This window comes from Lactuca virosa, chromosome 5 (assembly GCF_052849685.1).
Source record: "Lactuca virosa cultivar CGN04683 chromosome 5, Lactuca_virosa_CGN04683_v6, whole genome shotgun sequence".
Classification (NCBI taxonomy): domain Eukaryota; kingdom Viridiplantae; phylum Streptophyta; class Magnoliopsida; order Asterales; family Asteraceae; genus Lactuca; species Lactuca virosa.
Window position 1 is genome coordinate 432,378,526 of NC_136430.1, and position 27,841 is coordinate 432,406,366.

At 36.8% G+C, this 27,841-nt stretch overlaps 1 protein-coding gene across 1 annotated transcript; it reads right to left on the reverse strand.

Annotated features, from left to right (window-relative positions):
• Positions 1-1,726: 1,726 nt before the first annotated feature.
• LOC145113333 (Acyl-CoA N-acyltransferases (NAT) superfamily protein) lies at positions 1,727-3,236 on the reverse strand. Its single transcript, XM_079049437.1, has 2 exons — positions 2,896-3,236; positions 1,727-2,822 (listed from the first exon to the last, which is right to left on the reverse strand). Exons 1-2 carry the CDS (start codon positions 3,064-3,066, stop codon positions 1,851-1,853), a joined length of 1,143 nt encoding a protein of 380 aa, XP_078905563.1. The 5' UTR covers positions 3,067-3,236; the 3' UTR covers positions 1,727-1,850.
• Positions 3,237-27,841: the final 24,605 nt, after the last annotated feature.

Sequence of the window (27,841 nt, forward strand, 5' to 3'; positions counted from 1 at the left end):
TAACCACAATAAGTTAATAAACATTTCAAATAAGGGGCGAACAAACAGTTCGAACCAGAACCGTTTAAGCTTAATCGAGAGGATCGGTAATCGGATTGGTTAGCCTTGGTGTTGGTGCCGTTTTTTCGGTTAAATACCCAGCTGGATCTGACATAAGTTCTTATTTTGTGTTAAATGAACTAGCCAATGCTTTGAACCCAAATGATTAAAATAATACCATATAAACTTACAAAAATTGATCTAATTTTTTTTTTCTACATATTTTAATATCAAATCAACCAACAATGTTAAAACAACATAAATTCAGCTTTGATAAATCGTGTTTCGGGACCTGCAACTCAATCCATATGTAACCAAATAACATATTCATATAGTCTAAAATAAAACATAAACAAATAGTAAACTACACAGTTGAAACAAATTTCATGTTGATCCCAATTTATTAATTGGGACCAGTGTCACCAAACCAATTCAAACGAAGAAGTTATAGAAGTTTAAAGAAGTAACAAATCCAACACATTTAAAAAATAATAATACGGTTGATCCTACTTTATTACCTGGAACAGATGTCACCAAACCGGTTTATACTCAGAAACCAAAATTGATGATCATTAAAAAATCGAAAACCGGCTCACTATACAAAAATCGATCCCGGTTCGCTCCACTCTGACCCAATCTGACCGTTTGTGCTCGCCTACTTCAAATAATCAAATCCCAAATACCCCTAAATCCATGCCATATCCCATATACCCCTAAGTCCATGGCATATGCAACATAATATATTTTTGTCCTTATCTTACAACTTCGAGATTTGAAAAATCTTTTCAATAAAGGCCATTAGACTTTTCTCCTTCTCTGTTTTCGTAGAACTGAGATCAAACGTTGATCTTTTTTTAATAAACACTAATTTTGTTGATAATATTTACCAATTAAAATTTGGTTTGAAATCAGATCTCGTAGGCTTAATTCTTCCTGGTTTTATGCCCACTTTGTCGTTCCGATGTTGAAAACTTGAAGCATTTGTTTGAGAATGCAAGACTACTTCTCATTTGGCTCTTTGGGTTTACTTTCTTGGCCTAACTCGTTGATCATTAGTAAACCGAGAAGAGAGCTCCTTCAAGTCATTGTGCAGACTACTTGGTGGGTTCTGTGGAAGCATAGAAACGAGGTGGTTTTTGGGAATAACATCAAAGGGAAGAAGTTGATTTTTGATATGGTGATAGATTATTATTATTTTTTTTTTTTGTGGTTTTCTAGTAGGACTTGTAAATTTCATGTCTTGGATAGAATGGTTAAAGAACTCATTAATTTCCATGTAATTGTTTCTTTTTCTAGTTCTTTGCTAGATTTAGCCGTTAAAAAAATATTGATTAATATCTTCATGTAGCAGCCATTCTCAGCACATGAACTGTTTTTTTTTTTGAAACTTCACTTTAAAATATATGTAATCTCCAGAAATACAATGAAATCATCAGATAACAAAATAAGTCAGATTTGATATCTCTCGATCATCAAATCAAAGCAAAATGGCAATAATGAATTAATTTCAAGGAAAACAACAGTATCATTCACGACGATCAACAATGTGAATATTTAAAAGTTCGCAAAATGTCAAATAAGTCAGTCGCATAAGATGTATTTCCAATTATGCATCCTAAATATTATTCTTATTATAGTATAGTATTTGTAGTAAGATTTAGTACACTCAATATTAAATATGTGCATCTATAAAAACACTACTTTTATATTAATATATTATAAACGAGAAGTGTAGAATAAACCATCAGTATTAAATATATATCCGAACAAGAGAACAACCAATAACAAATAATTAGGTGGCATAGTCACATTCACACCTCTCGTGGATCTACAAAAAGAGGTTTTGTTTGTGGGATTCTTGTCAATTCATTTACACTTTCTAAATGTTCACTTTTCAAGGCTTTTATGCACCACAAATCCTCAAGGCATGAAAGCATCCTCCAATGTGGGATATGAGGTCTCACCCTCTCATCATACCTTCCCAACTCCGTGACCACCATTTTACAATCCACATCGACCCGAGCCATGTTGTGCACGTATCTACATAGGGCTCGAACCATCCTCCGAGACACCTGACCCTCTTGGTGCACCCCATACAAGAAATAGAATCCAAACGGTTCAAACAGACTGCACAACAACGTTGGCATGTTAAAACATGCAAACGCTTTATCAATCACTTTTGACACCTCGGAGTACATCAAACAAGAAACCGGAGCTTTCCCTATTCGTAATTTGAACAACCCCCCACTGTTCCAAACACTTAACATAGCCCAATTGGATGGGAAATTACCATTTTGCCCAAATTGAGCGTGTTCGCCTCTTTCGCATGCCACCCACGTGCCTAAACTTAGTTTGTTTCCAAGCACTTTATCAATGTCTGCTGGGAAAAACTCGGTCAACCCCATGAACCTACGGTATAAATACTCAGCATTTTCTTCATTTATTTTAAAAATCTCGACTTTTGATGAGATTTTGAGGGGTCGGGATTTAACCGGATGAATGAGGATTGCGGGTGTTCTGAATTTAACATATTGGAGTTTATTTACAAAGAGATTAACCGAGGCATTGTTATCTTTCTCGGTTGCCATGTATGCATAGTCCACTTGGTTCCCAATGAACCATTCTTCTAAATGGTGCACAAGACTCGAACCAATGCCTTTACGCCGGTGAAATGGTGAGACCCTTAGCCCTAAAATGTAGCCAACTTTAGCCAAATCTTTCAAGGTGACCACTTTGATTGAACCCTGAATGGCACCAACTAGCTCATGGTTCAACTCGGCAACCTACAAAACAAGTAAGCCAAAGGGTCTAAGAAATTGAAATAAAGATTGTGTAATATCGAGTGTACAAGTTTACCAGCATGATGTACAAGGGACTATTGCGTATTCTACAGATGGGGTCACCCATGGTGTCAGAGAAGAGGAACACATGTGATGGGCCTACTTCACATCTTCTTTCAAGAAGTTCAAGTCTTGCTCTATCAAGATTTCCATCATAGCTTCTTACCTTAATCTCTTCAAATTCCATTTTTACAGTTTACATAAATAAACCAAAAAAATGATATAGATATATAGATATCTGTAAGTATAGAAAAGTGTATTTGTGTAATATGAAATATATTGAATATAAAAGGAAAAAAGATTGAAGAGTTTGGAGGGGTTAGGTTTTAGCATATACAAGTACAAGTGTCTTGAAATCAAATGGGGTAATGGGGATTGATTTATAAGGATGTGGGGGTATGCTTTTTTAAAGCCATCACGATCAATTCCACACCCAAAATTGCTAATATTTTATCCAATTTTTAAAAGGTTTAATTACAAAATTATAAACGATCAACTTTATTGTTCTTAATTTGTTCACCGAAGTTTGAATTTTTTATTTTTATTTTTCAAAAAACTTAAATTTTGTATATGTTTTCTTTATGGTAATATACACCAACTTAAAAATTCAGGCAAATTTTACATTTAGTTAGGATAAAAAATAGCGACCAATGTTGCTCTCAAGTCTTTTCCTTTATATTTCTTAGAAATCGATGATCACATTAAGAATTAAGGCAACTTCAGACCCTTTTTTCGCAGTTAACCCTTTTACTAGATGTTTGGATTTGTGATTATTGCAACTTAATGAATTATTTGATTAAAGTTAGGTATCACTTAGCTAATTTTATGTTCAGAATCTTAAGGATATTAATAAAAAATTGTTAGAAATTAGGGAATTAGAATAACAATATATATGACTTGGATAGATTTAAGGATCGTGTTTCCAAACACTTTCTGAAATGTGTAATTCGTTCTTATTGTCTGGGGTACACGAATTCAGAAGTCAGATAATTCAAGAACAAAACATATTCGAATTACAGGCCTAATTCGAATTGTGAAACACATAATACATTTGTTTGATGTGGTGTTTTGAGAGACAGAAAAATCAGATGATCTATTTTCCTGAGTATATATGTTCCAACCGAAATTGGGAACTTGAATCAACCTTATATGTCAATAGAAAATTGATTGAAAGTTAGTTTATGGGGGTTACATCCCTTTTGGCGTCAAAAGAAGGTTGAAAGATGGTTATTTAGGTGGTGTTTGTTTTTCATAAAAAACCTCTTCAAAGCTCTTATTGCTGCGCGGCGCAGCACACGCGCAACACTTTTTGTCCCGCAACAGTTTGTTTTTCGAAAGTCTTCGGGGCTGAAAACCTCTGCCCGTGTGCTTCTTGCGGAAGCACTTGTTGTACCTCTTCCCACCTCTTTCCACCCCTTCAAACCTAAACTTAAAAAGAATTCAACAAAAAAAAAAAAAACGCTGCATCCAACATCTATCTTCTACCCATCGATCGACTCCATCGTCGTCCCCTCCAAGTTCGCAGCCCCACCACCTGCCGTCGCCCCACCTCGCCGTCGGCGCCTTCTGCTGCAGATTGTCTTCCTTCTTCGTCTTATCACATGTATGCAATTTTTTTTTCTGTTTTTCTATCGATTCATCCTGGAAATTGGCAGTTGAATTCGTTTTTAATCATAAGTTGGTGCTGATTTCCTTTTTTTTCTGCATATATGTTGCTGAATCGTTGATGTTGTTATATGTTTTTTCTTGTTTTTTTTTCTTTGTTGAAGATTATGTTGTTGAATCAGAAATTGTTGTTGAGTTTGTTTTTTTGATGCATACATGTTGCTGAATTGTTATTGTTGTTGTATGTTGTTTGTTTTTCAATTATAATAGTGATAGTTTATTGCTGAAAGGTCACAAATATATGCTAATAGATGCATACAAGTTGTGCACTACAGGTGCTCGATGAAATGCTTGAGAGAATATTGAAGTTTAATTTAATTGCATTTCGTTTGGTCTTGCACATTTCTAGTAACAAATGCAAATGGTCAAATGGTATATGCTTATAATTAGAAGTATGTCGGTAAAAATGTAATGTATTTATGCTATTTGAAATCATACTTGTATTTGTGAAGCACGTAAAGCAAAGGCAAAAAGGAGCCAAGAGAATGTTGCTCCAAGTGTTGAATCAAGTTTTTGTGAAGGAGCTCCAAATCAAGAGCAGTTTGAAGCAATTCATAAGGACGTTATTTAGCCAAAACAATGTAATTTTAATGTTAATTCATTTAATTTGTAAATAATATTTAATAGTATTGAATGTTTTGTATAAAAAATGTAATGAATTTTATTTCAATGTTGCAAGACTAAAATTATTAAATTTTTTGTTTTGAAAAACTACTTTAATTTTGTAAAATTAGTTTATTTAAATTGAGTTTATTGCAGCAGTCTGCAGAGGTTAATAAACAAACAAGCTTCTTATTACAGGCTGCAACCGTTTGGTCCACCTCTTCTAATACAGAGGATTGCAGAGGTGGTCCGCAGACTTCTTGAATTTTCTCTTCCAAAAAACAAACAGCACCTTAGACATAACCAAATCTGACATCATCATGATGTCACAACCTATTTTTGGTTGGAATTTACATGGATGAACTATTTCCTGATATAGAAATCCGTTTAGGTTTGCCCCTTGGACCCCGCCAGGGGCGCTGCCCTGGACCCCCGTATACCTGAGTTCAGATTAGACTTTCTGAATGTGCACCCCACATCTCCAATCTCATAGAGCAAACTTAACTCAACCTATCTCACTAACAATACTAACTACACTAAAATATATTGATAACACTAAAATCATCAATATTCTTCCCCAATTTTAGTGTAATCATTAATTAACTAAAAGCAAACAAAAAAACAAACTCATGCATAAATGAAAGTATCTTAAAGATTGAATTTCCACATTGGTACAATATACATTTCAAGTACTCGAGAATCACGGTGTCCTTAGGGTTGAACCCTTCAACTCATTTGAGTAACTGAAGATATTATTGTTCGATTAGGTGTCTAAGCCAATAACTAAATTGGTATATACTTGAATTATTAGCAAAGTCCTTTTGGGTTGCCCTTAAACCTAGTAATTGAATATGATGATTTTTAAAGAGAGAGACCGATTTATTGATTTATTATATGATTAATAAATAACAATAAATGTATTATTAATATATTATGAGAAAAATATATTAATTATAAATATTATTATTTAATTAAGAATTAATCAGTAATTAATTAGAATTAATTGGATTAATTAAAAGTGCAAGGACCTAATCTGTAATTGTTCAATAGTTGAACAAAAGAGATTCCAAAACCTTCCTAAGGAGGTAGATAGTTTTGAGGCATATTCTAGGCTTTCTAGAATATCCCTTGAAGATAATTAGGAGATTAGATAATTACCTAATTTGAAATAATAGTATTATATTCAAATTAGGGTTTTCAGGGTTTCCTAGTGCTGCTATAAATAGGGCCTTAACCCTTCATACTTTTGGCTACTCCTCCTCTCAAGAGAATAGCCGAAAATTTTCTCCCCTCCCACTATTTTCAATTTTCCTTAGTTGCTAGGGTTTGGATGTGAACCATCAGAGGCACGAGATTTCTGGTGTTTGCTTCCAAGAGCTTTTGAAGAAGGATTTCATTGATTATTTACAAGAATAATCAAGAGGTATGTAAACCCTAACCCTCTTATGTATTTCAATTAAACTATGGTTTCTATAGGGTTCTTTGATGTTCATAGATTATAACATTCAATAGTGAAAACATAGATCCAATTAGGTTGCATGTGAAGTTAAGAGTTAAGTTATTTTCCGCCATATGATTTTTTGTAACCTATAAAACCTATCAGTTGTATCAGAGCCCAATGTTTTCAATTGAATATGCATAATAGTTGAATAGATCAAATTAGGGTTTATATAAATTAAACCCTAAGGCTTAGAATTTTCGACTTGGGCTAGGGTTCTTAAAACCCTAACCTCCTCCCTTGATTTCGAAAATCACTAGGGTTGTTAGGGTTTCCTTATTTGCTAATTATTGTTTTAATTGGTTAAAATAAAATAATTAAAATTAGATAATCCCAATACCTTTAATTTTCAAAAGTCTAGTAGGGTATGGAGTATGATTAAATTTAAATTATTTGATTAATAGTTTAATAGTAAATAATTATTTAATCCTTATGTGATTTAAATTAATTTAATTAATTGTTAATTAAAAGATAAGGATTAAATCATAATTGATTTAATTTTAAATTAAATTAAATTTTTATTAATTTTTGAAAATTTAATATTAAACCTAGTATTTTAGAAAAGTTTTAAAATACACCTTATATATACTATTAAAAGATTAATATATTATATGTATAAGACAAGTCAATCAAATCACTAGTACGCCTTATTCACAAAGCCAAACTATAAGGGGGTATAAGGAAGCGACCTATAAAATGACCGTTATTGGGTGTCCACTCTCAACCACCGCTCCATTGTATGGTGGAGGGTTGTTAGCTGAACGGATTTGATAGGACATAATCTCATTAATAAGTATAATCCTATAAAAGTACTAGAACTTTTTTTTAAAAAAAATTCTCACTCTAGTTACTTTAGGAAAACGTGAAAAGTATGTTAATCCATGAAATTGCACATTATGGTTTATATGTAGTTAGTGGAGCGTGTGTGGTTAACCGGCACACTAATAGTGACTATAAAGAGTAATAATGGGCATCTCGAAAATTATCATTGTTAATGGAGCGCGTGTGGTTAACCGACACATTAATTAGAGATGATAAATGACATCGAGGTTGCCAAGCATGTGTGCATGGTTATTCACATCTTGTTTGTGATCCTCAACATCCCAATCACAAATAGAAGAGCATAATCTTAGATTAAACATGTCATTGATAAGATTAAATGAATTCCAAAAGATATAGGAATTTCATAGTTTGAAATTGATGAATTGTTTTACCTACCTTCATAAATTCGCGATAATATTACGACATCCCTCTTCTTAGTTGTGAATTGTTATATTGGATCCTAGCCTTGAATATTTATTATGTGTTAAAATATTAAGGATTTATGTCATTTAACTAAAACTACTTTTTCTCTATAGATGTCTACTCCTGGTGATGCTTCTTCTCCTCAAACCTCCACCCACAACTCCAATTTCTCACTACTTTCGATCGTGTCCAAGGAGACATTGGATGGCCCTAACTATAATGATTGGATGCGTAACATCAAAATGGCTCTTCAATACGAGGGAAAAGAGTATGTCCTTGAAAAACAACTTGTTGAGATCGATGAGGCCACTGCTACTCCTGAAGAAATCATCTCATACAAGAAACATTATGACGACGCGACTAATTTTGCTTGCATCATGGTTGCTACCATGGTTCCTAAATTGCAGAGGTTCTATGAGGACTACTGGCCATACGAGATGAAATTGGATCTTGTGAAAAAGTTTCACAAGACAGATCGTCAAGAAAAGTATGAGGTCATCAAAGTACTAATGGCTTGCAAGTTAAAGGAAGGAGATTCAGTATGCAATCACATGCAAAGGATGTAGAGATACGTGGAGCGCCTTGAGAGGCTAAATATGAATTTCGACGAGGAGTTGGCCATTGACATGGTCCTCAACTCCTTGCCACCTTGTTATGATCAGTTCATATTGGCTTATCATTTGAACAATATTGAGACCACATTGGCCCAACTCCATAACCTATTGCAGACGGCTGAGTCGGGTTTGAAGAAAAATCAAAACTCTACTCCTACTAGTGCTCCTATCCTTTCCATTGGGGAAAACAAAGGAAAAAAAGGAAATGGGCTCCTAATTTGAACTGGAAGGGTAAGAACCATGTGGGGCCGTCTATCAATGACCCAAAAGCAAAGCCCAATTCTGACATTCATTTTGTTAGTGATCCCAAAGAGACCACTAGCTTCTATTGCAATGAAAAGGGCCATTGGAAACGAAGTTTCCCCAAGTACTTGTAGGACATCAAGGATGGCAAAGTCAAGCCATCGTCGGTAGGTATTTACACTATTCAAACTAATAACTCACAACCTACTCGTTCTTGGGTCCTTGATACAGGATGTGGTTTTCACATTTGTTCTGATTTGAGGGGCTAAGAGAAAGTGAGGAGGTGGAGCATGGAAGGATGAATATAATCATGGGAAATAGGCGATCTTCTCATGTTACCAAGATTGGAACTTATGGTCTTGTGCTTGATGGTGATGTTAGATTAGATTTAGTTAATTGTTGATATTCGTCAGAAATGATGCAAAATAATATTTCTTTTCATGCACTATTTAGAAAAGTTTTTCGATATTCGTTTAATGATGTGAATGGATCGATTTTGGTTTATAAAAATGTTATTTTTATGTTTGAATCTTTACCTTGTAATGGTGTGTATGAAACTGTGATTTGTGTTGATAGCTTAGGCAATAGTGTATTCCATATTGATTCGTCTAATGGTTTAGATAATGAATGCTTGTGACATTGTCGTCTTGGGCACATTAACAAGAAATACATCACCTAACTCCAAAAGTTTGGAGTGTTGGAATCATTTGACTTAAGGCCAAATGATGAATGTGAATCTTGTCTTTTAGGCAAGATGACAAAATCACCTTTCACTGGGTCTTCTAAAAGAGGTGAAGGTTTGTTGGATCTCATACACACATATGTGTGTGGACCCTTCGGATCCACCACAAGGGATGCTAATCGATTTTATGTGACATTTACATATGATTATATCAGATATGGTTATATATACTTAATCAAACATAAATCAGAAACCTTTGAAAAGTTCAAAGAGTTTAAACATGAAGTTGATAATCAATTAGTCAAGAAGATAATGATGCTTCGATATGATAGAGGTGGAGAGTATCTTAGTATCGAGTTCCACGAGTATCTTAAGGAATGTGGAATAGTTTCATAATTGAATCCTCCTAGGACACCACAACTTAATGGTGTGGCTGAGAGGCGTAATCGGACCTCTTTAGACATGGTTCGTTCCATGATGAGTCGAGCTTCTCTTCCCATTTCTTTTTTTGGGGTATGCCTTAGAGACAGTCGCCCATATCCTAAATCCTACCAAGAAAGTTGCAAAAACACCTCATGAGATGTGGACATGGAAAGTTCCCTCGTTAGCACAAATCAAGGTATGGGGTTGTGAAGCTTTCGTTAGACAAGAGACTCATGACAAGATAGAACCTAGAAGTGAGAAGTGTATTTTCATTGGAAACCCACAAAGGTCTTTTGGATATTTGTTCTACAGAACTAATGAGAACGTGGTCTTTATAGCATGAAGGGGAGTCTTTCGCGAGAGAGAGTTCATATGCAAAGAGGACAGTGGGAGTACAATTGACCTTGAAGAGATTCAATAATCAACCAATGAAGGAACCTTAGAAGACACTAGCTCTCAACCAGAGGATGAGACTCCTGTTGAGCCCATTAACGATTCATTACCTCTTGGCTGATCGAGTAGAGTTAGCGTACCACCCGAGTTCTATGGTTTCCATATAGCTATAGATGGTGACACGTTTGTCAGTGATCGTATACTGGTAAATTTGGATGAGCCAACTAACTACAAGGAAGGAATGGCAGGCCCTGAAACTGCCAACTGGAAAGAGGAAATGGACAATGAGATCAAGTCCATGTATGATAACCAAGTTTGGAATTTGGTTGATCAAGAACCTGGTCGAAAGACGACGGGTTGAAAATGGATCTTCAAGAAGAAGACCAACATGAATGGAAAGGTACACACTTTCAAGGCACGACTGATTGCGAAGGGATTTACTCAAACCCCAGGGATTGACTATGATGAGACATTATCACCGGTGGCCAAGCTAGAGTCTATTAGGATAATGCTTTCCATAGCTCCCTTTCATGATTATAAAATATGGCAGATGGATGTCAAAACTGCTTTCCTTAACAGGAAGTTGGTTGAAGTTTACATGAGTCAGATAGAGGGTTTTGTAGATGCAAAGTATCCTAATAGAGTGTGTAAGCTTGAGAAATCCATTTATGGGTTGAAACAAACATCTCGCAGTTGGAATCTTTGCTTCCATGAGAAAGTCAAAGAATTTGGTTTCTCTAGGAGTGAGGATTGATGGGTTATTAGGGTTACAACTACAATGCTCTAAGCGGAAAACAATCAAAACAATTCAATTGATTAGGGAACATGCAACCTAGTAGGATCTATGTCTTTCACATATAGCAACATACCATTAACACTAGCATAGAAAACTTTCCTATGAACAAACTAATTCATAAGACAAGAAAACTAACCTTTAAGAATTTTATTGTAAACAATCTTGAATTCCTCCTTGAAAGACTGTTGGAAGCAAGCACCACAAGTGTCGTGCCTCTAATGGTTCACACCCAAACCCTAGCAACCAAGGAGCTTGAAGAGATAGGTGAGATAGGTAAGAATTTCAGCCTTATGCCTCTAGGAAGAGCATGAACGAAATATTAAACCCTTAGGGGTTTATATAGGAGTCTAGGAGGGTGTTGGATAAGGCAGGTATCTCCAAGATAACCCAAATCCCTTTTCTTCCTCCCTATGGCATCCTAGGTACCCTTAAAGCCCAAGGAAACCCCGGAAGGCTTCTAGATTCCGTCCCTCCTTATGGGAGGTTCTAGAATTGCTCAATGCTAAATTATTGAGCATTATCACCCTTAGTCCTCCTACTTTTAATTAATCCAATTAATCCCAAAATTAATTTGTAATGCCCGTGTTTCTAGGCTAGGCATTTATATTGACATTATAGTCTAGGTTAACCTTTGTAACTCATTTTGAAGAAATGAAAAGGAATTATGTGAATATTATGTGAATCATGTGTTTTATGCTTAATTATTAGGGCTTAATTAATTAAGAATAAAAATGAGCGTCAAAAATTAAATTTTAGATAAAGCCGATATCTATTAAGAAACTTGTAGTGGGCGTGACAAGGATTACAGATATATAAAGAATGCCGAAATCCGAGTTATAACGAAGAAGTTATGACCTGTCGAAGTTTCGCGACAAACCGGCACGGGGCCGAATGTCGTAAAAAGTGAGTTTTCGATAAACTACTTTTTGGCCTTAGTGATCTAAACGAAACTTGTAGTGTTCGTTAAACCGAGAGTAAGTATAAAAAGAACGCCCAAATCTGACTTCGTATGAGGAAGTTATGATTTTTCGAAGTTTCAGCTTAGCAGTAGACAACTAAAAACTCGAATTTTAGATCGAGTGATTTATAGCCGACACGACCTAAACGAGAATCGAAGGTCTCGTCATTAGTAGCACAACGGTAAAAAGTCTGACGAAAACGGACGTCGGATGAAGAAGTTATGAATTTTTAACGGATTTCCTGTCCCGGTCTGTTAAAAATAATAATTTAAAAATTAAAGTCAAAATTAGCCGACGAAGTCTAAACGAAAGTTGTAGAGCGTAATTTTACCTACGCGTGCATATAAATAACGTCAAAAACGGAGCTCGTATGCGAAAGTTATGGATTTTAGAAGTTTTGGCGCGAAAACTGAGGAATTTCGCATAGGTGGACTTCGGCCACGTGTCCTCGCCTCGTATGAAAAACATCATCATTGACTTGGATGGGAATAAGTTCCACGAGGAATTATTGCCTATCGAGTTAAATGGTTTCGACATAGTTTTAGGAATGGATTGGCTTAGCGCCAATGATGCCGAGATACTGTGTAGGCAGAAAATAGTAAAAGTAAACCCGCCAGGGAAAGAGTCGTTTATGGTGTACGGAGACAAAGGCAGAAAATAGTAAAAGTAAACCCGCCAAAAAGTGTTTGGCCAAGGGGTGTACATCATATTTAGCGTTCGTGATCGATGCTAAGAAGGAAAAGAAGGAGGTGCAGGATATTGCGGTGGTGTGTGATTATCCGGAAGTCTTTCCCGAAGATCTTCCCGGATTGCCCCCTGATCGACAAGTTGAGTTTCGTATCGACTTGTTACCAGGAACGACGCCGATAGCCAAAGCACCCTATCGATTAGCGCCAACCGAAATGAAAGAACTTATGACACAACTTCAGGAGTTACTGGACAAAGGTTTCATTCGACCTAGTTCATCACCCTGGGGAGCCCCTGTGTTGTTTGTAAAGAAGAAAGACGGGAGCATGAAAATGTGCATCGATTACAGAGAGCTGAATAAAGCGACAATAAAGAACAAGTATCCATTGCCGAGGATCGATGATCTGTTCGATCAGTTGCAAGGTTCGAGCTATTTCTCGAAGATCGATCTTAGGTCCGGATACCATCAACTGAAGGTGAGGGAGCAGGATATCGAAAAGACTGCGTTCAGAACAAGATATGGACACTATGAATTTTTGGTTATGTCGTTCGGATTAACCAATGCCCCAGCAGCTTTCATGGATTTGATGAACAGGGTTTGTAAACCATACCTTGATAAATCCGTGATAGTATTCATAGACGATATCTTGATCTATTCAAAAAGCAAGCAGGAGCACGAAAAGCATCTGCGTGAAGTGGTAGAAGTTCTGAAAAAGGAGAAGCTGTATGCAAAGTTCTCCAAATGTGAATTTTGGATTCAAGAAGTCCAATTTTTAGGTCATGTGGTTAACCAAGAAGGAATAATGGTTGACCCAGCAAAGATTGAAGCTGTGATGAAGTGGGAACAACCAAAAAGTCCTACGGAGATTAAAAGCTTTTTAGGATTAGCTGGATATTATCGAAGATTTATCCAAGGCTTTTCTTCGATTGCTACTCCATTAACAGCTTTGACCCACAAAGGAGCTACTTATGCTTGGAATGAAAAGCATAAGGAAGCCTTTGAAAAGTTAAAGAAGAGACTATGTGAAGCACCAATTCTTTCGTTACCTGAAGGAGTTGAGGACTTCGCAGTCTATAGTGATGCCTCTGGAGTTGGGTTAGGATGTGTTCTGACCCAAAGGGATAAAGTGATAGCATATGCATCGAGGCAGTTGAAAGAGCATGAAAAGAACTACCCCACTCATGATCTGGAGTTGGAAGCGGTAGTATTCGCCTTAAAGATATGGAGGCATTATCTTTATGGTACTAAGTGTAAACTTTTCACTGATCATAAGAGTCTTCAATATCTCTTTAATCAGAAGGAATTAAACATGAGACAACGGCGCTGGCTGGAACTACTCAAGGACTACGACTGTGAGATACTTTACCACCCTGGTAAAGCAAATGTTGTTGCTGATGCTCTCAGTCGGAAGGTAAATCTTGAAAAGAGAAGGCCAAGAGCGTTGAGAATTGAAGTTGTCTCGACAATTGTGGAAAGTATAAAGAAAGCTCAGGAGGAAGCTTTAGAGAAAATTGACCGGAAGGAGGAACGTTTGGGCAAAACGTTGGTGTTTGATACAAACGGTCAAGGATTGAAGGTATTCAAAGATAGGATTTGGGTACCTAAGAAGGGAGGAGTAAGAGGTCTTCTGATGGAAGAAGCTCACAAAACCATGTACTCGATTCATCCCGGCAGTACGAAAGTGTATAGGGATCTAAAACCCTATTACTGGTGGCCGACGATGAAGCTCGATGTTGCTAAGTATGTGGCCGAGTGTGTAACATGTGCTGGGGTTAAGGCACAACATCAAAAACCGTATGGGAGTTTAGAACCTTTACCTGTACCCATGGGTAAATGGGAAGATATCACTATGGATTTTGTGACTAAACTGCCCAGAACAAGGAACGGTCACGACATGATTTGGGTGGTTGTTGATCGCTTCACTAAGAGTGCACATTTCATAGCCGCTAACGAGAAATGGTCTATGGATAAACTTGCGAATTCTTACGTGAAGGAAATTGTGAGGCTACACGGTGTTCCGTTAACGATTGTATCCGATCGTGATAGCCGTTTTACCTCAAGGTTTTGGAGAAGTCTACAAGAGGAATTGGGTACCAAGTTGTGTTTGAGTACAGCTTACCATCCTCAAACCGATGGTCAGAGCGAACGAACGATTCAAACATTGGAGGATATGCTGAGAGCATGTACCCTAGAATTCCAAGGTAACTGGGATGAACACTTACCTCTAGTAGAATTTTCCTATAATAATAGTTTCCACTCGAGCATCAGGATGGCACCTTATCACGCTTTGTATGGGGAGAAGTGTCGAACGCCATCATGCTGGTTGGAAGCTGGGGAAAAGCAGTTTATGGGACCTGAAATAGTCCATCAGACTGCTGAAAAGTTGAAAGTGATAAGGGAAAGGATGTTAGCTGCTCAAGATCGACAAAAGAGTTATGCTGACAAGAAAAGACAACCGATATCCTTCGATGTTGGAGATTCGGTTTTACTTAAAGTCTCGCCGTGGAAGGGACTTATAAGATTTGGTAAGAGGGGAAAGTTGAGTCCAAGGTTTATTGGACCATTTAAAGTTCTTCAGAGGATCGGGAATCAAGCTTACAAGCTAGAATTACCGGAAGAACTAGAGGGTATTGATAACACATTTCATGTGTGTTATTTGAGAAAGTTTACGGGAGATGTGCCCGACATAATTCCCATTTCTGAGTTAAGGTTGGATGAAAACAAGAGGTTGATTGAAGAACCTGAGGCAATTGTTGACCGTAAGACTAAGAAGCTGAGACGCAAGATGGTCGATTTAGTGCTTGTGCGTATGAAACATACGAATGGGCCAAATCTCACTTGGGAAACGGAGAGTGACATGATGAGTCGCTACCCGCATTTGTTTGCTGATGTGTGATTCCAGGGACGGAATCATCCTAAGGGGGAGAGAACTGTAATGCCCGTGTTTCTAGGCTAGGCATTTATATTGACATTATAGTCTAGGTTAACCTTTGTAACTCATTTTGAAGAAATGAAAAGGAATTATGTGAATATTATGTGAATTATGTGTTTTATGCTTAATTATTAGGGCTTAATTAATTAAGAATAAAAATGAGCGTCAAAAATTAAATTTTAGATAAAGCCGATATCTATTAAGAAACTTGTAGTGGGCGTGACAAGGATTACGGATATATAAAGAATGCCGAAATCCGAGTTATAACGAAGAAGTTATGACCTGTCGAAGTTTCGCGACAAACCGGCACGGGGCCGAATGTCGTAAAAAGTGAGTTTTCGATAAACTACTTTTTGGCCTTAGTGATCTAAACGAAACTTGTAGTGTTCGTTAAACCGAGAGTAAGTATAAAAAGAACGCCCAAATCTGACTTCGTATGAGGAAGTTATGATTTTTCGAAGTTTCAGCTTAGTAGTAGACAGCTAAAAACTCGAATTTTAGATCGAGTGATTTATAGCCGACACGACCTAAACGAGAATCGAAGGTCTCTTCATTAGTAGCACAACGGTAAAAAGTCTGACGAAAACGGACGTCGGATGAAGAAGTTATGAATTTTTAACGGATTTCCTGTCCCGGTCTGTTAAAAATAATAATTTAAAAATTAAAGTCAAAATTAGCCGACGAAGTCTAAACGAAAGTTGTAGAGCGTAATTTTACCTACGCGTGCATATAAAGAACGTCAAAAACGGAGCTCGTATGCGAAAGTTATGGATTTTAGAAGTTTTGGCGCGAAAACCGAGGAATTTCGCATAGGTGGACTTCGGCCACGTGTCCTCGCCTCGCATGTGCCACGTGTCCGAAATAAGGCTGAGTCATCCGAAATTCTGCTGAGTCAACCGAGGCCACCTGTCGACGCGTGTCACCTTCTCCTCAGATCGAAGGCTCGGCCAATCAGGAGCTGCCTCGTACCCCTCTATGACGCGTCCGAGCTTCGCAAACGGTGCCATGACTCCGAGCCTCGCACATGGGTCACGAGTCCGCGGTCCAATCAGCAACTGCCATCAAGGCCTTCGCACGTGCAGCCTCGTGCGAGCCCTCCCCCATGCGAGCTTCGGATCTGCGACGCGTGGATTCCTTCTCAGCCGTCGGATCAGGACTTCGGACCCCTATAAATAGAAGGGTCCTGCGAGCCTTCTCGGATACTTTTGAGATTTTGCCATCTTTCACCCCTTTCTTCATATTTTCTTCATCTTAGAATCCCCCAAATCCCCGGTATCGATTATAAGCCCCGGAATACGCCACGAAGAGCCCATGAAGCCCGGAAAATTTATCTTTTCGGTTTCGAAGCCCGACTTTTGCAGAGCCCGGTTTCTCAATAAAACTCCCGGTTTTATTAGAAACGAACGTTTTAGGAAACGAATTGTTGCCCGATTATCATCAAAACAAGTGAGTGTATAGTCACTTTCATTTTACACATAGATATGAAGTATTTACCTTATAATACGTGCTATGTGTAAATATATTAATTGTTTATTTGAGGTGACTATTGAGTTGATGTTTTATACAAGTTTTAAACTGTATATGTATTTTTATCTACAAATATGTTGGGTAGAACATGGGTAGATAATGATGTGTGATAAAATAAAAGTGATGAGAGGCCTCGTTGTGATTTGTGATTCAGTCATCTAGCGGAGTTTGGATGACGACCACAGACTTTCTAGATAGTCCAGTGGGAAGCACTAGCAGGCCCGCAACCTGTAGGTGTTAATGAACTTGGGTGTTTATTCGCTGTACTCCATCCCCCTCATGGTTGCCTTTAGGACATGTATGGCTGAGGAAACCCCTTAGCAGTAGTGTCCATCCCGATCATATTCTTTAGGCTAGGTCCCTTGTGAAAAGTGTTTAGGGACGTAAAGTGAGGATAACGGGAACGGGTAATCAGGGTTATTGTTGATTGGTGAACTTAATAAGTTTATTATTACTGTGGGTTGAAAACCCTATATGCTCACCAGGCTCCCAAGCCTGACCCACTCAGTTTTTTTATGATTACAGGTAGTGGACCCCAAGCTTAGTCGGAGGATGACGTGAGATTTTTTTGGATTATAGGCTAGTAGTTGTAAATAACTGTAGTAAGGCTTATAATGTCTTGTTTATGCTTTTGATCTGTATCGGAACATGACATCCCGAGGTTTTGATATATATGGAAAATATATACCTTCTTAATGAAGGGTTTTGATAAACTTTTATCATATGTTGTTTGGGGACCAATTCCGCAACATCTTTTGAAAAGATTTCTCTGATTTTATTTTAAAAAGCATAAATTAAATCGGTCTTTTCTGGCCGAGAAATTAGGGGATGTCACATAATTCCAATTAATTTCTGATTAATTATTAATTAAATAATACTATTTCCAATTAATATATTATTTTCATAATACATTAATAAATTAATAAGTCATTTTCTCTCTCTAAAAGCTATCTTGTCCAATTAGTTTAAGGGAAACCCAAAAAGACTGTGCTACTACCAATTCAAGTATATACCAGTTATAGTTATGGGCTTAGACACCCAATACAACAGTCTCCCACTTGGATAAGTCTATAACTATAATTGCTAGTATAACTTCCAAACTGATCAACAAATTGTAGCTTCTAAAAGCCGCTGTCGAACTCTGACCCAGTCAGTTACGTGTCCTAAGATAAGTGATCAAATATTACTCCATTTTACAAGATATCGTACAAACATGAGACATGGATTATAATCAATCTCATTGTCCAAGTTTTGTTTCCCGATTTCTGATTTATGACGACTGAAAATACACTACCAATTGAACACATCAATTCAGTCCAGGTTTGGCCAAGCACTTCAGATGTCGACATTAAATCATCGAGGGGGCCCAAAGATATCACTTTTCCCGTTAGGGCAAAAGGAATGAATAAACTTTGTCTTATATGCTTGCACTATTTACTCATAAAATCACGTAGAACAATATGTTTTATAACATCAAGTTACTGATGCGTTTACGTATTATCAATTCACAACTGAATCGTAAACAACAACTCATATATCTCCGTTTTAAGAATATAAGATAGTATCATCTCAGAATTAATCGTGATAAAATCCATGAAGTAATTCTCTGAGCGTGGGTTTATCCAATACTCAAAATTCCCATTTTTAAAGTACTCATGAACATTGTAGCAAAACTATTGCTATGTGTAAAACTCTTCAGACAATCTACAATCCAATTCATGACAGTCTTAATTCATTACTTACTTCCAAAAATAGGAGCAACTGTGAAATTTCGAATAATCAAATTATTCAGGAAGTAAAACATGCAAAGTGAAAACACAATAATAACATAATTAACTATGGTCTCAAAACTATTGAATATAAATAAATCTCTTATTATTTAATCACCATATTAATTAAGACTTTATTCATTGTATAATTTTTCGAGTAATCAACTAAACACTTGAATTAAACATCAGTCATGCCATGTTATGAACATGCATACTATGTTTCTTTATGGTCCTTCCTTTGTAAACAGATCAAATGGAAAGTATTCCAATGATACCCATTTCACAATTCCAAATTCTTGTCACTACTAAATGTGTTAGAATTCCAACCTTACATGCATTGTCCTTCTGTGATGTCAAAGCTTCAAAGTCACAAAGACCTAGCCAACGATATTACATAATGTTCCATTGGAACTTTGTTAGTAAAAACAATTCCACGGTAATGAAGTCTCAAATTCAAGGTACACTCCTTGAATACCTTTCTTGCATTAAAGTTTCTAACTCACATGTAGATTTTAATAATCAACTCCTACTATGGAAACATTTCCATATTCCCATATAACCATCAATTTTGGCCAAGAATCATCTCAATCTAAAACATGTCATTACGTTCCTCCCAAAAAATACAATACTTCCAACTGCTCATAAGCAACCAATCTTTTGGTGTAACCTTCGAATGTTCTTGACAGTTGTTTAACAACGTTAGTCACACAAAGTTCTAGTCCCTTTTTTTCTTCAATGCCCAAAGAATTTGAAAAAATCAGAACAAGTGAATATTATAGCATATGAAATGGATCCTATATCCGAATCATATGGGACTCGATTCATAATGTCTTACATTAAGATCTGATATCTGATCGATCTCTTGCTATAATACTTCCATATATCGAATTTCCTATGTTGAACCATTTCAACACGATATTCATATATGTCCAAGACTAACTTCTTTTAAACCCTTCAATCTGAACTTTTAGATTTGAAACGAAGTATGAGTGCCCTCTCCCTTAAGCCTTACTATAGAGAAACAATTTCCAAACTTTTCAACTTTGCAAATTGAAAACTTCGTTCCCTACGAATAGTATTTCCAACTTGCAATACTACCATAACAATTATGCTCCCACTAGCTTTAACATGTACCCATAAATCAACTGGACTTCTAAGAAATCAATATTATTGACTTTCTTACTAAAGTGCAGATTTCTGATACGTGATGCTTCAACAAGTCTTCAACTAGACTTCTCAAGCTTATACACCTTCATTAGATAGCATATGTGTGTTTTCAAACCCTTTCAGAACTTATAGCTATATGTCCTGAAAGTTCAAACAATTTCTTGCTATTTCTCACAATTCAAACTATGAAAAGGGATTCCGTAATCATATAGCGAATGTGAGAATGAAATTAACACAACTACTAACCATAATGATATTTATCAGATCTTTAAAATCTACTAGCAAAAGTGTTTCCTCATAATTATTCTCATAACTTAGAGCGAAATCTTTTTCCACCTAGATTTTTATGGTGTATAAGTTCCCATCCATGTGTATCCAACCTACAATCATAAGACAAGGTTTATGACAAAACCAAATTCAAATTTAGCTTTCATGGACTGAACTTTGCTTATTCTTAATTTCTTGCCATCTGGTAGCACAAGGGCCTACCAGTGCTTCCATGTTGTTAAGCAGCTCACCCATATTGATCAATGTACTTTCACTGACCAACGTGCTCTGCCTTTTGTAGTCAAATGAGAACCATAGAACTCATAAGCATTGCCAACCCAAATGGTAGGTGCATAGAAATAATAATATGTTAACTTAACACGATAGGTTATCAACCTCATGTCGTGTGCTAGCGATAACTAAAGGGTTTATTCTTGATTGAATCCTGAAACTCTTCAAGATCATTAAGACTCCCACTGACTTCTTGACATATAAGTTTCTCTCTGAAGGAACGTTCCTTAACTAGCAAAAAACAAGTATTCAAAAGTTAGTGTGGATTCTCGACAAGAAACACTTCATGGAATTGGCCTTAGTTCATCCTTTGTTTTAACCAAAACATCACAACTTCCAATTCCAAATGTTCTTGAGTAAAAAAACATTCACATTTCATGAGGTGTTATAAACCTACTTAGTATGTAATAAGTTTCAAGATACGACTTGAAGTAGCTAGAGCATGGCTCTAAAACTTGATTAGAAACGAAGTATGACCCATCTCTTGATTGAACCATTTCAACAATATCTGATTCCTCTTCTTAGTCAAACAATTGCACCAAGATGTTCTTCGAGGATCAATTGAGACATAGTTCCACAATCACTAAGATGATCACAAAACATGATGATAAAGTACTCTCATTTCCTTTCAGATTGGAGAAACCTTTTTCTTTTTGCCTAACAGATTCTTCTTATTCGTTCTGCCACTCTTTGAAACTTTTCAAAGTATTAGAATCATGCTTAATATTTTAAACACAACCATACTTACTAAAACATCAGTAAATCATGGTGAATAGAATTTTCATCCTTTGTGTCAGATTTGAATCGTCCATATCAATGGACTAGATTTAGTAGTCTTTCACTTTGACTCACATAAAACATGTGATCAATGAATTAGTCATAATCTTCCAAAGATCAAGATTCTCATACATCACACAATTCAAATTGTATGACTCCAAGTTTCTATCCAATTGGAACTTGGGTGATGATAATTCTTTATCACTTAGTTAATTATGTCATTTACTACAAGTGAAATAACAAGAATCAAATCCACAATTAAGATTGCTAATAATAGAAATGTAACCAACACTTTTATAGATGCCATTACAAGGAAATATAAAGTATACCAACTATATAAACCAAAATTTCACTTTTATTGATAATAAACGAAAACTTGTCCTTACAATGCATAAATGAAAACAATTTTTCTATACATTTCTTAAGAAATCTATTAAATTATCATAACTCTTAAGCAACAGCTCTAAATTCTGATCATCGAACCATGTGACCGAAATCCATCTCTCACGATCAGAATTAGCTCATTCTTCTTAAGCTTCCTTCTTTCTCTTAGATCCTGCAATACCATCAAAATGTGATCGTCACATAATGTATTAAGAATCTATGTGTAACACCCGGAAACCAGAAGGATAATTAAGGAAAGATATTATGCAAACTAAAGGTCTACTCGTCGATTCCAAGGGGGGACAACTCGACGAGTAGAAATAAACTTTTGGGACGCGGGTTGAGAAACCAACTCGACGAGTTGGTGAGGACCAACTCGACGGGTTGGTCTGGGTTTGGGAAACCCTAGATTCGGGGTTTTGCACCCTATTTAAGCATCTTAATCCCCACCTTATGGGCTCATTTCCAGCCTCCAATGTCCAAACCCTAATCCACGAAACCCTAATGCTAGTGAGCCATTTTTGAGTGAACCTTGTGTGATTTGAAGCTTGTAGAAGAAGAAGAAGCTAGAGGATTCCAAGAGAAGATTGTAGATCCAGAAGCAACATCCCATCCTTATCCTTTTCTGGTAATCAAGCCTCTAACTTGTCTAGTAGTCTCTTAGATCTCCTTATTTCACTTTATGAGGGTTTTTGGTCCAAAAAGCTTAGTCCTTGGGTAATGGACGTCCCAAGTGACTTATCTTTCAGATCTGGGATCTAGAAGGGGTTTCATGGCATAAAGGTGCAAACGTTTTGGCCATGGAATCCCCGTGCAAGCTTTAAAGTGTTGATATGGCCTTTTAAGCCCCAAAAGGCCATGCATGGAAGGAAAGCCTGAGACTTTACATGTTCATCTGGTGTTTAGGAACCATATCTCGGTTTTCATGCTAGGGTTTGACGTATTTTGGATTTTGGACAAAGATATATGTCCTAAAGAACTAGGGTTTTAGCTAAACCCATTAAGAAGGACTAATAGCGGGTAAAGTTGGAAACTTTACCCTTGAAAGGGCATTTCCAGTAAGTAGAAGGAGTATGGAGCTTTGATCTGGAGGGTAGAGGCTTAATCTGTTAAGATGGCCCAAACAAACCATGGGACTCGTCGAGTCCATAAGGGATCTCGACGAGTTCAGTCGTGATGTCCCGATCCAGTTTAAGGTAGAACTCGATGAGTCTGTAAAGGGACTCTACGAGTTGATTTGGACAATCGCGAGTATGAGTAGCCAGGGAACTCGGTGGGTCAGAAGGGTGACTCGACGAGTTGGATCGCGATTTCAGGGTTCTGATTTATAGAACTCGGTGAGTTGATGGAGCAACTCGGCGAGTTGAGTCAAGTCGGGGTGTTGACTTTGACTTTGACCAAGCGTTGACTTTGACCTTGACCAGGGGTAAAATGGTCATTTTACCCTAAGAAGGATTATCAACTCTTGACTAAGTATTATGTTGGTAATGATAGCTTGGGGAGTCGAGAGATCAGCAGTTCGGGGATCTGCCAGGTAGCAGCGAGAGGTTTATTGCGGGATTCTACAGTCAGCTTGTGAGGTGAGTTTTCTCCTGTAGGAACGAGTCTAAGGCACCAATGTCGGCCCGTTTATGTATGTTAGTGTATACCGGAGTTAGATCCGATTCCTGGGTAAGCCCGATGTAGTTCATAGGTTTCCATATTTTGGTCCGATGTCGGGCGAGGCCCGAGGAAGGTTTATATGTATCTTTCCGAACTACGATTCGATGCCGGGTGGTACCCGAGGAAGGAGTGCATGTTTAGTTATATTTGTTGCCTTTGTGATACTTGTATGTGCCTGGTAGGGAGGTGAGTGTGGGCGGGGACCCGTATCTCATCAGTAGCTGAGTGTGGACGGGGTTCCATATCTCGTTATTAGCAGAGTAGGGGGTGGGGTCCAAGATAGGCGGGGCCTTGAGGCTAGGAGTTATAGTGTTGGGTTTGACTGTTATGTTCTAGCATGGTTATATGTTATTGTTTGTATGAGTATAGCGGGCGGGGCCCAGAGACAGGCGGGGCCTAGTAGAAACAGATCTGTATATCGAGCGGGGCTAGATGCCAGGTGGGGTCTGATGCCAGGCGGTACCTGATGCCGGATTCGTCCGATGCCGGGCGGGGCCCGATGTAGCGGGCTAGGCCCAATGTATGTTGTTATGTGATTAGGTGTATGGTATGTGGTAGTTTGGGGAGACTCACTAAGCTTCGTGCTTAGAGTTTTTAGTTTTGGTTTCAGGTACTTCTAGCAGCAGAGGGAAGGGCTCAGGATGACTGTATTGCACACACCACGATGATTTAGCCTGGGATGTTTACTCTGAGTTTTTTACACATGGTTTTGATACAGTATTTTGATATGATGTTTTGGGAATACATGACTCGTGATTTTATTATGATGTTGATGAATTATGGCTTTCTTAAATGATTTTAAAACGAAATTTTTGGTCATGATTTTAGGGATGTTACACTATGAATTTGAACTTATTAAGATAATAGAGTTAGATAATGAATGTACCTTAAGTAGAGTGACACGAATTGACTTTACCATCCCTAAGATCTTTCAGGTAGTCTGGGAAGCTTCATAACCAATGTCCCTTCAATTGGCAATATAAGCATATGGACCTTTTAGGGTTAACACATGGAACTATCTCAGAACTAGCCTTTCTCTTTACCATACGATCAAACAGTTTGACCTTGGCTGATACCTTTCCATTGGGAAGAGAAATCTTTTCTGGACCACCATTGTCACCATTTTCAATGTCCATGGAAACTTTGGAATTTGATCCTTCAAGCACTTTTGCTTCATTTGTGCTCTTAAGCATTTCTGATTTAGCAACAATCAACATATGTGCCAAATCAATCAGGGTCGCGTCGTGGTTGCTCATATAAATGTTCTTAATGAACTGACTATATGACTCAGGAAGAAAAAGGAGAACTAAATCAATGGCTTGCTACCTTGGGAAAACGACACCCATTCTATCCAATTTGTCAATGTACAATTTCATTTTCAGAACATGCGTATACACATAATTTCTGTTTCGATGTTTACATGCCAATAGGGCTTGATTAGTTTCGTATGTTGGGGTGCAAAGTTCTGCATGAATGACTTTGTAATGGTTTGAATCTTGTAGATAGATAGATAGATAGATAGATAGATAGATAGAAAGATAGAGATAGAGAGAGAGAGAGAGAGAGAGAGAGAGAAAGAGATGTAAACACCTTTATATATAGTGGGTTGCATACCATTTGTAGAGGTGTGCTTGAGAGATGTAGTTCATAGTGACTAGTGAGTGAGATATTTATGAAGATCTAGACTAGTTCCTTTTTTGTACTCATTTACTATGATCGAATACATCTTTTAGCACCCAAATCACCATGTTCTTTGTTTTTTTTTCAATTTCGCATGCCAAATCAAATGCTCATAATTCACATCAATTGGTATCAGAGCGGGTCTTCGAAGATCAAAGTGATTTTTGAAGAAACAGTTCTTGGTTTGGCTACATTCAACACAGTTGGAACGTTTATGGTGAGTCTCTCAATGATCTCTCTGAATCTCTTTGATTCGTGCTTGCGTTCTTGAAGTTTTGATCATTTTGACTCATTGGATCAAATGTTTTTTGAAAAACCCATTTGTTATGATATAATAAATTTTTTTATTGATCAAGCCCAATCCAATCCAATATTCTTTTGTTCGATTCGGTTCTCAAATTGCTAATGTTCATTTGAATCAAGTTTTGGCCCAAAAACTATCCATTATTGTTCATTGTTCATTAAATCAAATTTGTGAACAAATATTTTTCATTTGATAATGTTCGAATTCATTTCTTGAGCCCAAAATCAAAACCACTACTATTCATGACTTTTTGAGTCCAATTTTTTTTCCAATATCTTCAATCTGTTTACTATTCATAGTCCATTCTTTAGCCCATTTGTCATTCGATCCAATATCTTAATAGTTTGAAATCAAAAATCATTAACCTCACTGTTTAACTTGGTATTGTATTTGGTTCGTCATCGCTTCAGACATCACGAATATATTCTGATGATCATGTATCCATCGTTTTGTTTTCGTTTTAGAAATCTTTTGAAAATTGATTGATGTTATTCATGATTCTGAATTTTTGAATCAACTGGAGTTGATTTGGGTTATTATCGGTCGATAATGATCAAGTTGAACTAGAGAAATTGTCAAATTGATTCTTTGGTTTTTAAAGAAATTGACCAAGAACACTTGAATGTGATGAAGAACAGTGTAACAAACACGTTTTGATTTGAAATTTGATGTTAGATTCATCAATTTCATGTTTGTTGACCTTTGATTTCGAAAATTCAAACTCAGAAAAAAAATTAAACTCGAATTTCAAGTGTTGAATCAAGGAATTGGAGGTTGAAATTGGAAGATACAAGTTGTATTTGGGTTATGGATGTCGAAATCAAGCTTGATTTGGGGTTTAATTTTGAAAATTGATTGAGTTTATGATCTAGATGTCGAACACTGGAATGGCTTATATGTTCACATCATAAATGTTGATTTCGAAATTGGATATGCTTAAGGTCAATGTTGATGTCGAATGATGGAGACTTGGTATTCAAAGGAGTTATTTTTGACATCGAAGGTCAATTGGTTTGGAATTGCATTTTGATATCGAACGTCTTTGACTATGGATGGATTGAGAACGAAATATGTGTTCGATGGTCAACAGAGAGTTTTGGTTGGAGTTGTTCGATATGATATTGATGATTTCTCTATGAGAAGGTTTAGAGATCTTCGCTATGAGCTGATTATGGTTTGATAGAGGTTCGCATATAAGGTCGCAATTTGGAGATCGCTTTGGATGTCGAACTGTATTCACCTTTGGTAAATTGACTTAGAGATTGAAATTGAGTTTGTTATGGGTTAATGGGGGCTTTGTTACATGATTTCGATGTATGCCTGTCCATTTTGTTTTTTAACGAGTTTGCTATGTGACATCGAGGTCGACATCAAATTGGAAGGTCAATGAACAATTGAAGATTTGAAGTTCATATCTACATGTGTCACGCTTGAGGCTTGGTTCGTGAAGTTGCTCATTTTTGGAAGATTGAAACGGGTCATCCATTCCTAACTCTGAGGGGGAGAATTTTAGGGTGCAAAGTTATGCATGAATGACTTTGTAATGGTTTGACTCTTGTAGACCCACTTGCATGTGGTAGTGAAGCCTTGTGACATGAGAGATAGTTAGATAGTTAGTTAGATAGATAGATAGATAGATAGATAGATATATATATATATATATATATATATATATATATATATATATATATATATATATATATATATATATATATAGAGAGAGAGAGAGAGAGAGGCATGTAAACACCTCTATATATAGTGGGTTACATACCACTTGTAGAGGTGTGCTTGAGAGATGTAGTTCATAATGACTTGTGAGTGAGATATTTATGAAGATCTAGAATAGTTCCTTTTTTGTACCCAATTACTATGATCAAATGCATCTTTTAACACCCAAATCATCGTGTTCTTTAATTCCGCATGCCAAATCAAATGCTCATAATTCACATCATCGTATCTTTCGACTCGAGGGAATCATGACGAGGGGAGAGTCACTGGAGGAGGAGGAGGAAGCGTTGGAGAAGCATGATATCCATTTCCATCATTGCTCGAAGAAGAAATCATATTTTCACCTTGATCAGATTGTGGAAGATCATCTTCAAAAGGTAAAGGAAAACCATTTCCAAAAGGATGAGGAAGACCATTATTGTCTTGACTTGACATCTGTAAAGGGAGAAAAGAGAACTCAAGTTAGTTGATTTTTATCCATAATTATTAACCCATAAATTTAAATTAAGGCTAGGGTCTGTATTTTCGATTCGAACTTTGAAGAGGGATGCCGTAATCAAATTCGAATCTATTTTAGGTAGGTAATGCATTTACCAATTTCAATCTTATGAAATTCCTAGATCTTTTGAGATTTATTGAATATAATCAATGGCATGTTTAATCTT

Excerpts from the sequence above, each read along its gene's own strand:
- LOC145113333 (XM_079049437.1), bottom strand. The coding sequence starts at position 3,066 with ATGGAATTTGAAGAGATTAAGGTAAGAAGCTATGATGGAAATCTTGAT. Across the intron at positions 2,823-2,895 it reads GTCCCTTGTACATCATGCTG|GTTGCCGAGTTGAACCATGA; the intron begins GTAAACTTGTAC and ends CTTGTTTTGTAG.